Source organism: Triticum urartu, chromosome 2 (assembly GCF_003073215.2).
Source record: "Triticum urartu cultivar G1812 chromosome 2, Tu2.1, whole genome shotgun sequence".
NCBI classification, from domain to species: domain Eukaryota; kingdom Viridiplantae; phylum Streptophyta; class Magnoliopsida; order Poales; family Poaceae; genus Triticum; species Triticum urartu.
In genome coordinates, this window is record NC_053023.1 from 167,232,781 (window position 1) to 167,247,420 (window position 14,640).

Here is a 14,640-nt window from a genome sequence, read left to right on the forward strand (position 1 = left end):
CTACATATTCTACGAAGATCTTTATCGGTCAGACCGCATAACAACATACATTGTTCCCTTTGTCATCGGTATGTTACTTGCCCGAGATTCGATCGTCGGTATCTTAATACCTAGTTCAATCTCGTTACCGGCAAGTCTCTTTACTCGTTCTGTAATACATCAGTCTGCAACTAACTCATTAGCTGCAATGCTTGCAAGGCTTTAAGTGATGTGCATTACCGAGAGGGCCCAGAGATACCTCTCCGACAATCGGAGTGACAAATCCTAATCTCGAAATACGCCAACCCAACAAGTACCTTCGGAGACACCTATAGAGCACCTTTATAATCACCCAGTTACGTTGTGACGTTTGGTAGCACACAAAGTGTTCCTTCGGTAAACGGGAGTTGCATAATCTCATAGTCATAGGAACATGTATAAGTCATGAAGAAAGCAATAGCAACAAACTAAACGATCAAGTTCCATGTTAACGGAATGGGTCAAGTCAATCACATCATTCTCCTAATGATGTGATCCCGTTAATCAAATGACAACTCATGTCTATGGTTAGGAAACATAACCATCTTTGATCAACGAGCTAGTCAAGTAGAGGCATACTAGTGACACTCTGTTTTTCTATGTATTCACACATGTATTATGTTTCTAGTTAATACAATTCTAGCATGAATAATAAACATTTATCATGATATAAGGAAATGAATAATAACTTTATTATTGCCTCTAGGGCATATTTCCTTCAGGAAGAGGTTCTCCACGTGGCGCCGACATGAGATCGTGGACCTTTTGCACGACTCGCAAGCCCGACGCGTGCAACGCATAGAGGCAGGACTACCTCCAAACTCGCTGGAGGAGAGCTTGGATGACGAGGACCGGACGATGGATGAGGCGTCCGATTAGGAACAGGCACCCACGCTAGTCGCCGGGTTCACCATAGGGCAAGCACACTTCAACAATGTCATGGCGGATGTGCCGCAGGAGGAGTACACGATGACGCCGGTCTCCGTGTTTCGGATGTTGCAAGAGGAGCAGCGGTACAACCTGCAACTCCTCGAGCAGCACCAGCTCGGAGGGCCAGATCGTCAGCGAGTAGGCGAACAAGGGGGCCATCGTGGCTATGGTCACAGAGAATCTGGGCATACTAAATGAGCAACGAGCGTTGTACGAATCCGTGAAAACTTCCCGTGCCATCCGCCGCAAGCGATGGCGGCTCCACGTCAGCGAGGCGGAGCGCGACCGTCTGTTCGCTGGATGCTCACATATACACACATACACGATGCTCACATATACGCACATACACTCACCCCTTTGAACGGACGGACGCACACCCTATCCCTATCAGCACCGCCGAGATACTAAGTTGACACAATATTTTGAGATTGACGAAGTCACCAAACATGCCCTGTAGTCAAAACAGGGATGTCTCCTTGTACTACACAAGCATCGCTAAAAAAAATAAGGTAATTCCAAAAAAAGCGAGCACCAGTGCCAAATATGAGACTTGAACCTTGGCGGGTTGATTCTACCATAACGAACATAGCTATCGGAACGACGAGTGGACAAGAACATTTGGTTCCTGGGTGTATATACATCCTATATGAAAAAATGGAATTCAATAAAAAGTAAAAAAATTCTAAAAATATTTTTGAAATAAACTTGGCCTTCCATTTTACTCACAACAAAAAAAATCACAAAAGAAAGAAAACGTTGACTTCAAGTAAAGAAACAAAAAAATAGGCCAAAAAGTGTGAATAATGACTTCTATATAGCAATAAATTTTACTTTTTGCCCTAAAGTCAACGATAGTTTTTATCACAAAAATTTATGTACTTGTGCAGAAAAAAGTCGAGTTTATTCCAAAAAACTTCTATTTTTTTTAATTATTGTTTTTCCCATATCTGGTGACCCAAGAACAAAGGGCATTTCCAATGCTCCGTTCGCTATCTTAGAGCAGTCCAGGATAGCGAACTGAGTGCTCGGATTGCTCTAAGAAAATAATATCTAACATGACAATTTATTTCACTAAACAGAGAGTTATCATATGTTAATCTAAAATATAGTTCTTATCACTAAAACAAAAAAAAACTATGTTTTTTCTAACAAGATACATCAATTGTGAAATCTTTCAATACCCGACAAATAAAATACATGTATAATAGTGTGTTAATTCTAAAGTAGTTCCTCTGTAAAGAAATATAAATTAGTTTAGATCACTATATGGAGCAATCCGAGCACTTGAATTCTTTACTCTCTATTCTATATCCATTGCACATTCCATGCTTGGATGCCAGCGGATATCTTAAAATATCTCTAGCCAATCTGAAATGTATCTTGTTTTTTATCTGTGGAGTTGGAGTTTTTTGAGGTGGGGGTTGAAAAATATCTTATTGACCGCGTAAAAGAAAAGAAAACTATTTTGTTGACCAAAAATCAGAACACACGAGTACCCAGCTACCATATCCTCTCCGCGATCGACCAATCCACATCGTCCGGTCTCCGGTGGCCGGCGATGGTGCCTGAACGAGTGCACGGTCCAGATCAGCTCGCCTCTCGACGTCGAGAGCCCCGAGATCTCATCGCGACAGGGATAGCCGCGGGCCCCTCCGCACCGCGGTCCAATCTGCTTTCCGCGCCCACCTGGGTCCACGTACGCGTGGGGCCACGCCGACCCGCTGCCGTGTCCGTATAGTTCTGCTACTATATGCCGTCTTGATAAGCCGCGGGTCCCACTATCGGCCGGTTGTCGTTGCACTACTCGGCGAGTAAATATTTCAGGGGTGGGCCCGCATGAATAGACAGCAGATGCTGGGGCCACGGAAGCATGGGACCCACCAGCTTTTTCACCCCTCCCCATGTCCACCAGTACTAGTACTACCCTCCACAGATTACAGTGGCTGACGTTATGTGCAGTCGGCATGGTATAGTCAACCCAAGGGACAGTACAAAGGCAGAGGGCGCCGCGCTCTCTGAAAAGACGAGGAGAGCAGAGGAATACCACGGCGACGAGGGCGGCTTTCTTTCTCCTCTCCTACGCCATCGTCACCGCCGTCGGGTGCCGTGGAGATCTGCGCTGCCGCTGCCCGGGAGAACGGCGACGGAAGCGAGATGACGACGGCGGGGAGCGGCCATCGACTTGCTACCTTCCATTTCCGCCCTGGCCGGTGCGTTCTTGTTGGTTTTGTTTTTGATTCTCCGTCTGCCTCGGTTGAACTGTTCGGTCGATCTGATCTGCCTCTTTCCAACTTTCGCCGGGTTCTCCTTCTTGTCCCCTCAAAGTTTGACCTATATATATGTTGTCTTCGTCGGTTGCTTGCTGCGCATTTCCTCCTGGGTGATCGGTTCCACTTTCGAGCATCCTTTTCCGCCGCTTCAGTCTTGAAGCCTCTGAGAATTTGACGTGTTTCCTAGACTGCGCCCAACGCACGCACGCACTCCTCCGCCTTTTCTTGTCCGAAGCGATGCTAGTAGTACTCCAACACATTAGCACCGTCTAATCGAATGGCCATTTTCCATTTTTTGAAGGGGATCATTTTCCTAGCCTTGCAAAAAGGAAAACAGCCATGAGAACAAAACGAACTGCATGGTGGTAATAATTTGCTAATTGCCGCTTCTCCTATCGTTGAGGTGATATCTGACGGACACATGAAGTAGCACTCCTACTCGAGCACTAGCACAGCATTCAAAATGCTTACCGGTCCATGCCGGCAATGAATACTTTGCCTACCGGAGTCACCATCACTCGATCCTAGTGGAGAGCACAGGAATGGGACGTACTGTACGCCGGGACCACCCGCCGATTGGTGGCCGGCCCTACCACTGCCACACGAGTCCGGCCCGTCCTTCCGTGGGGCCGGCACCAGCGTCCGTAATTATCGCAGCCTGGTCGTTGTCGACAAGGGACGTGTCGCCCTGCAAGTCATCGTCGCTGATGTGTGGATATTTTCACGCGGGACCCATGATACACTGGCTACAGCCGGTGGCCGGCATATCGTGTCAAAAGTTACAGTAAATCCTCGTTTCAATCTCTGAAACATGGAAAGAACTTGCCCAATTTGTGGCACCCGATTGTAGTGGAGCCCGGCCCCGGGTGTATAATTAGCAAACGAAACGTGAAAAGAACTTTTAGAGTGCACATCACAGAATTTAATTCATGGAAATATTGACAATGGCAGTCGGGCAGCAAGACGGGGAAGGCCTAATTACAAAAGGGAAACGATGGACGCAGCGGCACTGTCTGAACTCGCATCCATCAGTTTTAGCAAGACTCCAACAACCCAATGAGTGCATCCCAGCGCAGTGGCAACCATCCGATGACGAGGAGGGCTTCAGAAAACATGTAGCCTGCAGAAATTCACGTGTTAGCTGCTAATTTGATGAAACGACTGCCGTTTTAGGAGCACGGTTCTGTGATAACCCAGCAAATGTGTTGGTTGCTGATAAATCAGTTTCTTTAACATAGCCAAGGTACTTCACAGGACGAAATGCGACTCACCAGTTTTTGTTCAGTCGGGTCAGGATCTAAACCTTGCTCAGCTCCTGAAAAGGGAAATCGATAAGTTTTTGTTTATTTTTCCATGGTTCTCGAGTGATGATGAATAATACAGTAACTCCTTTGGCATCAAGCGAAGCCATTTTTTACTAGTTGCGTCAAATTAACCAATTATCTTAAGACAGGAGTAGCATTGAAGAGATAAGCAGGACCATCTTATGGACTAAAGTACCTGTTCCTTCTGCTTTTGGATGGCTTCAACCTTTTTCATGTACTCGTCTGTGATTTTCTGTAGAATTTGCACAAGAAGTTAGTCTTAGTCCCCAATGCATCGTTATACTAACTACAGGGGGGCATGGAAGTGTGTATCCTCACTTGTAGATCGGCTGATAAATCCTTCACATTATCTTCAGAAAGTTTCTTTTCCTATGTATACAAGCGCGAGCTGTTAATCTGAGGGCAAAGGTAGAATAGTCCGAACTAGTACCAGCTGAGAAGAGCAAACCTTCTCTAGCTTATCGTAGGCTTTGATTGCATCTCGTCTTATGTTTCTGATAGCAACCTGAAAAAAAAGTCATAATTATCACCCATTCTTATTAGGATCCACTAAGGAGAAGGAAATCACAATATTTCATGAAAATTATCGTGCAACTCAACATCTTGTATATACTAAAGCATGAGCATCTACAGATGTTAGAACAACAGCAGAAAAGAACAGAGATCGACATGACTTTTACCAAGTTCGGAAAAAAACATTTCTATACACCAATTTATGTGTAACAGACACAGTAAAGAGCATGTGATTTAACAACTTTCATGAAACGTCAACAGTTCATACGTGGTTGTTGTTAAATTTTATCTAATGTACATCACAATTACAACAGAAGTAATTTGTAAAGGTGAGATAAAATAACTTATCCGCAAATGCATAAAGGCTTCAGATATACTTCAAACTGTTGAAATAGTGCAAGTAGGGTGGCCAATCATAAACAAAATGCATGAAAACGTTGTACAGAAAATTAAGCCCCGGTATAAATATAATTATAAATATTCTGCTGAAAAGAATGTATAATGTGTGCCGAGGTGAGGTTGTACCTTGCCTTCTTCAGATAACTTGGCTACGGTTTTTGTCATTTCCTGCCCCATGAAAAAAGAGAAGATTAATTGGGAAAAAAGGTATAATAATTTTATTATCTGTGCAAAACCTATAGATTGGACATGTTATCAAGCTATAGAAAATTCCTATGCTTGAACAACTACACTTAAGCAGCACGCAACACTTACCAGATAATCCATCTAAAATGTTCACTAGAAAAAACATGCCCTTTTTACGCATCATGTTCAAATCAATTTCTGATCTTCTTTGAGTTAAAGAATGTTGTATTTTATGGTGCTAACAATCAGTGAAGGTGTCACTTGGGAATCACATAAGTTTCAGAAACATATTTTAGTACAAGAGTTATCTTTTCTCTTAGCTGGTGTGTCTAGGTCTCAGATATGAATTATTAAAGTCTCCTTACTATTATGATTCGAGAAATGGTGTGCATATTAGGATTTGTTGTTGTCATATTTTCCAATTGAATTTTAACACAAGGAAGAAGAAATAGGCACAATCATGCAAACTAAAAGTGTGACCAAACGAGCCAGAATTTAAATGCACAATACTACTAATTTAAGCACAAGAGGTTGGAAATGTAATGCACAAACCTTTCTGCGGTCAGATGTCAATGGTGGGACAGTGACTCGTATCACTTCTCCATCATTGCTTGGTGTTACCCCAATATTTGCAGCAACTATAGCTTTCTCAATGAGCTTGAGGCTGCACAGTATATATATGTCAACAACACGGGACGTACAAAGCAATACCAAGCTATGCCTAAACTGGGGACGATAAATAGCTTACCAAGACTTGTCATATGGTTGGATAAGAAGAGAAGTCGCATCTGGGGTATTTATCTGTGCAATAGTCTTCAAGTTTACAGGAGTTCCATAGTACTCAACCTGCAAGGAATTATTCGCCATATGAGCAGCTTCACCATTGCACAGTAACCTCTTTGTGCTTTAGCCATAATTGCATACGCTAATTCAATTGTTTCCAAACAATATCAATGAATTGTATTGACCACACATTGTTCCACTGATATCAGTTCAGAATTTAATGGTAACTATTAGCCTACTGAAATAACTACTGGTTCACACGTAGCCTAGTTATGGAGTAAGCCAATTAAATTGTTATACAGATACAGAAAGGACATTACACGGAATGACAGGTGCTATCATGCAATTGTTACTTTCAGAATATAAAAAAAAGGAATAATCATCAAACCTCAATCCTGTCGAGCATAGACGGGTTTGCCCGCCCAGTCCTGACGGTATTGAAGTTCGATTGAACTGTTTCAATGGCCTTCTCCATCTTTTCTTTCTGACAATACATAGTGCCAGCTAGTTAGCACCATGCTAAAAGACTTTACAAGGCAAATATTAACACTTCTAATACAGAGTTGCATTGTTATTTACAGCTTGTTCTTCAACGATCATCTTTTCTTCCTCAATTTCTTCATTAGTGGCATGCCTCAAAACTGCTCTGATACATGATAATCACAAGTTAACGAAGACTAACTTGAAGCTCATCAAGTACAAGAATTATTTAAATGCAAAACTACTCGCCTCTTGTCCGAGTGTTGAAGAACCAAAGGCACACCAAAGAAACCCACTGCTCCAGACTGAAATTTCATGAAGTTTGTGGACGAACTTAACAGGGATGAACGGTTTGAGAGACAACCACAACCTGTGAAATACAGTATTCTCTGATGAGACCTTGCCCAACATTGAGTTCTAGTAGGAATATGTACTCTGGTTGCTTGGTAAACTAGTAGGAATTACAATAAGGTAGAAACAGTACTGAGAAAGAACCACAACATGTTGAATGCAATATGCTCTGATGACTGATGATGCCTTGTCACATTATTCCTTGCTGATGAAATTATGTGAATACAGCAGTCTACTCTTATCTACTTCCTCAGTCCGGAATTAGTTGATGCTCAAACAGATGTATCTAGCATTGAAATACGTCTAGATACATCCGTTTGAGTGTCAACTAATTCCGAGGGAGTAGAAACTAGTTACTTGGAGCCACATTAGCTACTACATCCATCTCACCAGTTTTCCACGACAAACAGCAAACATCCAGTGATGAATTTCATGAGATACATCGATTTATAAATGGCTTCGGTCACTTCTGAATGACCCTGAATTGTGAAGGATAACAGCTGTCAATGGTTTCCTGATATCTAACCATTTAAGTGCAAAGAAATACGTACTAGTATTTCAACAGCCTGGGGAAGACATTAGCTCAAAACCACAAGTAAAGTAATACTAGTAGTACATATTTTCCACAAGTATCGTGAAATGCAGGCTGAAATGACTCTCAATTACATATCCAAGTGCACAGTGGAGTATAGAGCTTGCCATTCCAAATCCGATTCAGTCTTAGTTTCTCTATATGTTGGCTCAATGCAAACAGCAACCTAACTGCAAAGGTTGTGCCGTGAACGGAGAAGCGATAAAAGCACCGGCATTTGCATGCCATCGCATTCCTGACCTGGGGTTCGTCTTAGCGCTACAGTGCTTACTACGCCGCAACCCGTATCGTGAATGATAAAAGCAGAACACGGGTGATACTCGCGGGTTTCAACGAAGCGGGAAAGCGCGGAGGAAGGAGGAGCAACCTGGGCGCTGGGGCAGACGGGCAGAGGAGAGGGCGCAGGGCGGGGAGGCCGCCGCCGCAGGGGAGACGGCGTGGAGCGCCATGGCGCGGCAGCAGGCGGAGTGGTAGCGAGGGGAAGGCCGAGTGGATTGGTATGGAAATTGTGGATAAGGAGAGGAAGAAGGAGGCGAAGGAGGGAAATGGCCGAAGAGGTTTGTGAGCTCTCGTGGGCTAATAATAGCGCGTGCTTGACGGCTGGCCGAATTCGTATGGAATTTCTTATGGGCCGTGTATAAAACTTGAGATTTTTTTTCAATAAAATATGTTTTTATCATTAAAAAATTCCAACATGCATTAAAAAAATGTTCAAAGCACTTTTTTGTAAAAATGTATTTAAACATTACGAAACATTTATAAAAAATATTATATGTAAAATAAAATATACAACGTGTATGAAAAAAATTAGACATCAAAAGATATATTATAAAAATGTTAATCATGTATTTAAAATATGTTAAACATGTTTAAAAAATGTTCCTAACGCATAGGAAAAATGTACAATGTGTATGAAAAATGTAGAAATGTGTTAAAAAAGGAAAATGGAATAAAAAATAAAACCAGAGAAAATAGGTGAAAACCGATGAAAGAAAACAAAGAAACCCATAGAAAAAAAGGGAAATAAAAGAAAACCGGAGGATACAAATAAAAACCATAAAATAAACATATAAAACTGAACAAAAAAAAACACGACCGGCGAAGCAAATGTGCCCGCGACAGTGCGCAACGGGACAAACGCGCGAACAAGCAAAAATGGACCGGTCTGGTACTGTAGCGACTGTGGGCGAGCCCTATTATATATCAGTATGGGCGATACATAACAATTACGGTGGGAGCTATATCTGGCCTGTTGTGAGATGTATGCTCCCCTCGCCGGCCCAGTACCGTAGCATGGTTTGGGGCTGTTTTGCAATAGTTTTCCGGGTTTTCTTCTGTTTTTTGTTGTTTTTGTTTTTATTTTCGTTTTGTTTGTTTCCTTTTCAGTTTTTCTTATTAATTTTTCTTTTGTTTTCTATGTTTCTTCCTTCGCTTTCTAGCCTTTTCCTTTTCTTCATTTTCGTTTTCTTCAGGTTTCTTAATGTAAGTCTACAATTTTTTGTATACACTAGATACATTTCTTATACATGTTTAGCAATTTTTAAATACCAGATTAATTTTTTTTTCAAATATATGTTTTAATGTCTCCTTTATTTTTCATACAGATTATAAATATTTGTTATTATATATGCTTATCTTTTTAAATATATGATTGACATTTAAAAATATTTTTTAAGGTCCATTTTTTCATACATAGTATATATTTTTTGAATACCATAAGAAATTTTTTTTGTATACTCATTAAACATTTTTCAAATGCATCATTAACCTTTTCCAGATATACGTTTTGATGTCTACTTTTTTCATAAAAAATGGACATTTTCCATATACATTGGAAACATTTTACTTATACACGTTCAACATTTTTTAAGTACATGATTAACAATTTTCATATATATGTTTTGATGTCTATTTTTGCATACAAATTGTACAATTTTTGTATACATCAAAAAAAAAATCCTTATACACGTTTAACATTTTCCAGGTACATCCTAAACCTTTTTTTTCAAACATTGGTTCTAATTTTAAAAAGAATCCATACATACCATACATTTTTCCTATACACCAGGAACATTTTTATACACATCCAACATTCTTGAAATATATGACTAACATTTTAAAACATATGTTGGTGTATAATTTTTCCGTACGCCATTTACATATTTTTTATACATCAGAAACATAGTTTTATACAGGTTTAGCATTTTTTAAGATATATATTTTGATGTCTATTTCTTTCATACACGTTGCACATTTTTCATATACATTAGAAACAATTTTCTATACATGTGTAAGATTTTAAAAATGCATCATTAACATCTATTCGAAATTTAATGTAAAGTGATTTTTATAATATATACGTTTAAAATATTTTGAAACATAAATAAAAAAATTAAATAAAGTGGGGGAAAACGAGCACTTAAGTCTGGTGGATGTCCAGCGCGCTGGGCCACCCATTGTTGCCTGCTTCAGGGAGACCTTGTTCGGTCTCGCACCAAGTGACACATAGTCGCGCTCAAGCAAGGGGGCGCCTCTCGCACTGTTGGTGTGTGTGTGTGTGTGTGTGTAATGCGTGGTTCTGGCTGTTCTGGCTGATAGATGTTGTGTTCTATCATGAGGGTAACTTCAACGCACATCATCAAATGAACGATACCAAAATCCACGTACACATTGTCGGTCGGGCCGAAGTCATCAAATAAAGAAAGAAAATTGATTCTTGTCAGGGCGTGTACAATGCATAGTTTTAAGGTGATGCCTCGCATGCCATGTAGGATCGGATATGACGTAAAGTAGGTTCGGATAGGGAAACGGGATCCTCTCTAGAAGACGGGTGCTTGAACAAAAAAGTGTGGTCCGATGACAAAAGCTGAAAATGTTGGAATAAAAAGTAGAAATGCATGTGTACTAGAGTCTTTATTTTCTATTTCTTAATAAGGCCCACTAGTGATAGCTTGCATTGGACAGAAAAAATAAATATAGATGTCTCAAATTACTTTTTGTCATGAGGCATATGTATCTATATGCCACCATTGTATATGCCCTCAACCGGCTATAATCATGACTCGCTTTTCGCCTTTTACGTGGGCGACGAGCGTCTGGTGGACCCCACTCACCGCTCTATCCCCTTTCTCTCCTTATTAAGACAAACTTTTATTTCAGCCATACATTTTCGTAGGTCATGTCGTCTTTTCTCATCATCTCTCTTTTGCTCTATCTCATGGGATATGGAATGCCATGAACGACTTCTACAAGCTACCCCAATAGAAATCTGAGGAAAATAAAGGGCCCACTACTGGCTGGGACAGCCCCACAACTACAACCGCACCGCTACGACATTATCAATAAAATCTAGAGATTTTTACAACTGTGCCCCTCGTTCCTTAGCTCTACTCATTCATCTCCGTGCTCTTAATTTTTGCTCAGTTTTCCCTACTTCCTTGTCCGTAACCCTCAGAACAGGTCACAACAGACATTGCCGTCGGGTCAATGACTTGACCGTTAACTCTGACAAGTGGGGACGCGTTGGGCGGTGTCGCTGTTCGACCGTTGGGCTGTGGTTTTGTTGAGTCGTTCCTTGAATTAAATGCCTGTGCGCGCCACAAAAGAAGCCTGCTATGCATTCACCCAGCAAGCTTGCCTGCATGCGTCGATGCGCGCCGCCACGATGCACCGACCGAGCCTGCATGTGTTGATGCATGCCGCCACGATGCACTGACCGAGCCGCTTTCGTGCACGCCAGCCGCCACAGATGCAGCAATGGTTGCTGCCGCTGGTTCCTCTCTTCTCGCACGCTTGTCTCTTCGATTTAGAGCATCGTTTTTTTACGATTAGTTTCAGCCTTTTCGATCCACTCGCATGCGCATCCGTTTTTCTACGACAAATAAATTGAACAATATGTTTTATATTTTATATTTTTGTGGCTGCATGCACTAGCTAGGTGGCTACATATTTGTGACTTGTGTAAAAAAAGAGAAGGGTTCGTTGTGGTTGCTTGTACTAGGTGATTACTAACAAAGCGAGCTCTCCAAGAAAACAATCAACAGATATGTAGATAGGGCCAACAAGTCCATACCACGATCATATAGTTCAAATTAGGAAGAACTTAATAATAGAATTGATAGAAAACTTAATAATAAAACTTATAAAAGAGCCAACAAGCCCATAGCATCTCCAACATAGTTCAATTACATCTTAACATAACATAGACTCAAAAAATAGATAGAGGGTTTAGAACCCTAGCCACCGCCTTCTCCACCTCGCTCCTCCTCCGGGCGCCCTTCACTGCTCCTCGGGGGCGTTGTCGATGGGGTACGAAAGAGTGTGCATGCACGACACGGTGGGGAAGATGTTGGTGTACTTCGTGAACATGTTGTGGATGGTGAAAGCGATGAACTCGCAGCCACACCAAAACACCCGGCCAAGGAAGTAGAAGGCATTGAATGTGTCGGTGAAGTGGGCAAGGAGAGCAACCACCACCCCGTTTTGGATGACCTCCTCGACGCGGAACATCGTTGGAGATCCCCGCGGGAGGTGGCGGTAGCCGGCCCGAGGAAGAATTCGGTGAAGTTCCTTGCGGTCCTCCACCTTGATATCGCCCACACACGTAGAGTGCGCTCAATGTACACGCCGGTAGGGTAGAGCCTCTCCGACACAGTGGGTGGGAAGCAGTAGGTTGGTTCGATATACTGCATGACTGAGGGATGTGCAAAAGAAGGAGAAGGGGTCGAAGAGCAAGAAGGGCAGATGGCAGAGGATGGGAGATGGATGAGGGATGGCAGAGGCAGAGGGTGGCTTAAATAGCCGTAGTGCTACGTGTTATTTCGCCATGGCATCGGGAGTGTACACGCGTGGGAAACCGTGGTTTGAAAAGAAGAAGAAAAAGAATCTAATTACATGCGTGGGAATCCGTGGTCATATATATTATATGAACAAAAAACAATTTTTGAATAGTTTGTGGCCATTTTGCATGATAAAAATAAATTTAACCCTTATAAATTTGGTCAATTTGCATTTGTATTGAACAAAAAGGACTAAATTTTCCAGGCAATGTCAATTGTTGTGTAATTTCAAACGATGCAAAAGAACATAGCCAACACGTTAAAAAAATAGAGCAAATGATGCAAAAAACGACGCAATTCGACGGCCCAACCAGAGCTTGGTTTCCTTTTGGGCCCAATAACTACGTTTTTTCACGAAGTCAGTGGTGGGCGAGCAGCCGAGCACAACCAACATGATCGCCTCTCGCGGATCGCCCCACGATCCAACGATGCGGAGCCGCCCATGTGATCCAACAACGTGGAGCCTGCACGCAGCATGCCCACCGAATTCCTTCTAGAAGACCACATCTGAGGGCTGTCGCTTGGCGCCAGGGTATGATCGGGCGGCTGACGTTCGGAGCTAGGGTTAGGCGAAACTCCGCGGGGTTTAGAGGGGTTTTGAGCTGGCCAACGTGGTTTCCAAGGCTTTGACTAAGCATAACTAATTTTAAAAAATCGAAAAAATATGAAACCTGCGCCGTTCGTCGTTTTATAAGACACACTAACGAGGAAAAATACTAAACTTGGTATACGGATATTTTTTTAAAAAAACCTAGCTGGCACAATCAAGGTCAAATGAGCACCATTAATTTAAAAATCAAAAAAATATAAAGCCTACGCACAATGTTGTCTTATGTGACATGTTACCAACAAAAAATCATAAACTTGGTCTATGGTCATTTTCATGAAAAAACCTTCACACATATGAACTACCACGTACAACATTTCATAGAGTTCGAGGAGAGGAGGTATGGTTACCTTCTGTTTTTGAAAATTTAAAAAATCAAAAAATCACCAAAGCTTTATTTCATAGTGAATAAGAAGGATCTAAACTTAGTTTTCCATTTTCATATTTTAAACATGTTTTCAATAGTTTTTATTAAAGCATATTGTTTAAAAGAAAATGTAAAAATATGAAGATTAATTAAAAAAAATAGCGAGACTTCGAATCTACACTACATAGATTGAATAGGTGTTAATAAAAAAGCATTTGGCACATTTAGAGTAGGTGCAAAAAAACTTGATTACAAATGGGGTTGTTTACCGCCTGGGAGCTCATTTGGAGCACATTTCTCCAATTCAAATTTTTTTGACCTCCTCTAAATCACCTCAAATTTTTCACACATGATCTCCTACACAAACGTAGATAGGTTGCCAAGGTTTTTTTTGCATTTTTTGAATTTATACTGTCCTGTCGAATGTCAGTTCAAAACATCGGATAATGAGATATGCTGGTGGGAAAAAGCATGCATTTGATTAATAAACATGAGACAAATAATTAGGATAATACTCCTTTATTACAAAAATCATTACATCTTCATTCAAATGTTGTTTTTTGCTCTGCTATTGGAATATTGGATAAAATGATGGACTATTTGCTCTTATTGTTTGCAGCATGTCTGATCAGTGAAGCAACATGTGTGGTCATTGCAGCACCTAAACTTATAGCTCACAACATCTAAACAGAACATACCATACACCACAGGCAAATTTAAGGATAGACAAATATAGATAGCACAATACATTACTACCATAGATCACACACAAAGTTTAGATACCACCACACAAAGTTTATCAAACAGCCACATTCAGTTTACCAAAAGTATCCCAAAGATAAAACATCATCACATCACACCGGAGTCAGGGCCTTCGCGAGGGCAGCATGCTGGCGCCTCATCTTGTAGTCCTCCCCGCGAATCGCTACATCCTCTGCATGAGACACAAGGTGATCGAAGCGGCCATCCTTCGGCTTTGAC

The 14,640-nt window shown here is 41.4% G+C and overlaps 1 protein-coding gene across 1 annotated transcript; it reads right to left on the reverse strand.

Annotated features, from left to right (window-relative positions):
• Nucleotides 1-4,102: 4,102 nt before the first annotated feature.
• Nucleotides 4,103-8,479, reverse strand: LOC125536556 (ribosome-recycling factor, chloroplastic). Its single transcript, XM_048699793.1, has 12 exons — nucleotides 8,215-8,479; nucleotides 7,154-7,274; nucleotides 7,004-7,070; nucleotides 6,813-6,908; nucleotides 6,390-6,487; nucleotides 6,194-6,305; nucleotides 5,582-5,623; nucleotides 4,992-5,048; nucleotides 4,862-4,912; nucleotides 4,719-4,775; nucleotides 4,490-4,533; nucleotides 4,103-4,338 (listed from the first exon to the last, which is right to left on the reverse strand). The coding sequence occupies exons 1-11, from the start codon at nucleotides 8,294-8,296 to the stop codon at nucleotides 4,516-4,518; spliced, it is 801 nt and encodes a 266-aa protein (XP_048555750.1). The 5' UTR covers nucleotides 8,297-8,479; the 3' UTR covers nucleotides 4,103-4,338; nucleotides 4,490-4,515.
• Between the last annotated feature and the right edge of the window lie 6,161 nt (nucleotides 8,480-14,640).

Excerpts from the sequence above, each read along its gene's own strand:
- LOC125536556 (XM_048699793.1), bottom strand. The coding sequence starts at position 8,296 with ATGGCGCTCCACGCCGTCTCCCCTGCGGCGGCGGCCTCCCCGCCCTGC. Across the intron at positions 7,071-7,153 it reads CTTCAACACTCGGACAAGAG|AGCAGTTTTGAGGCATGCCA; the intron begins GCGAGTAGTTTT and ends ATCATGTATCAG. Across the intron at positions 4,913-4,991 it reads CCTACGATAAGCTAGAGAAG|GAAAAGAAACTTTCTGAAGA; the intron begins GTTTGCTCTTCT and ends TTGTATACATAG.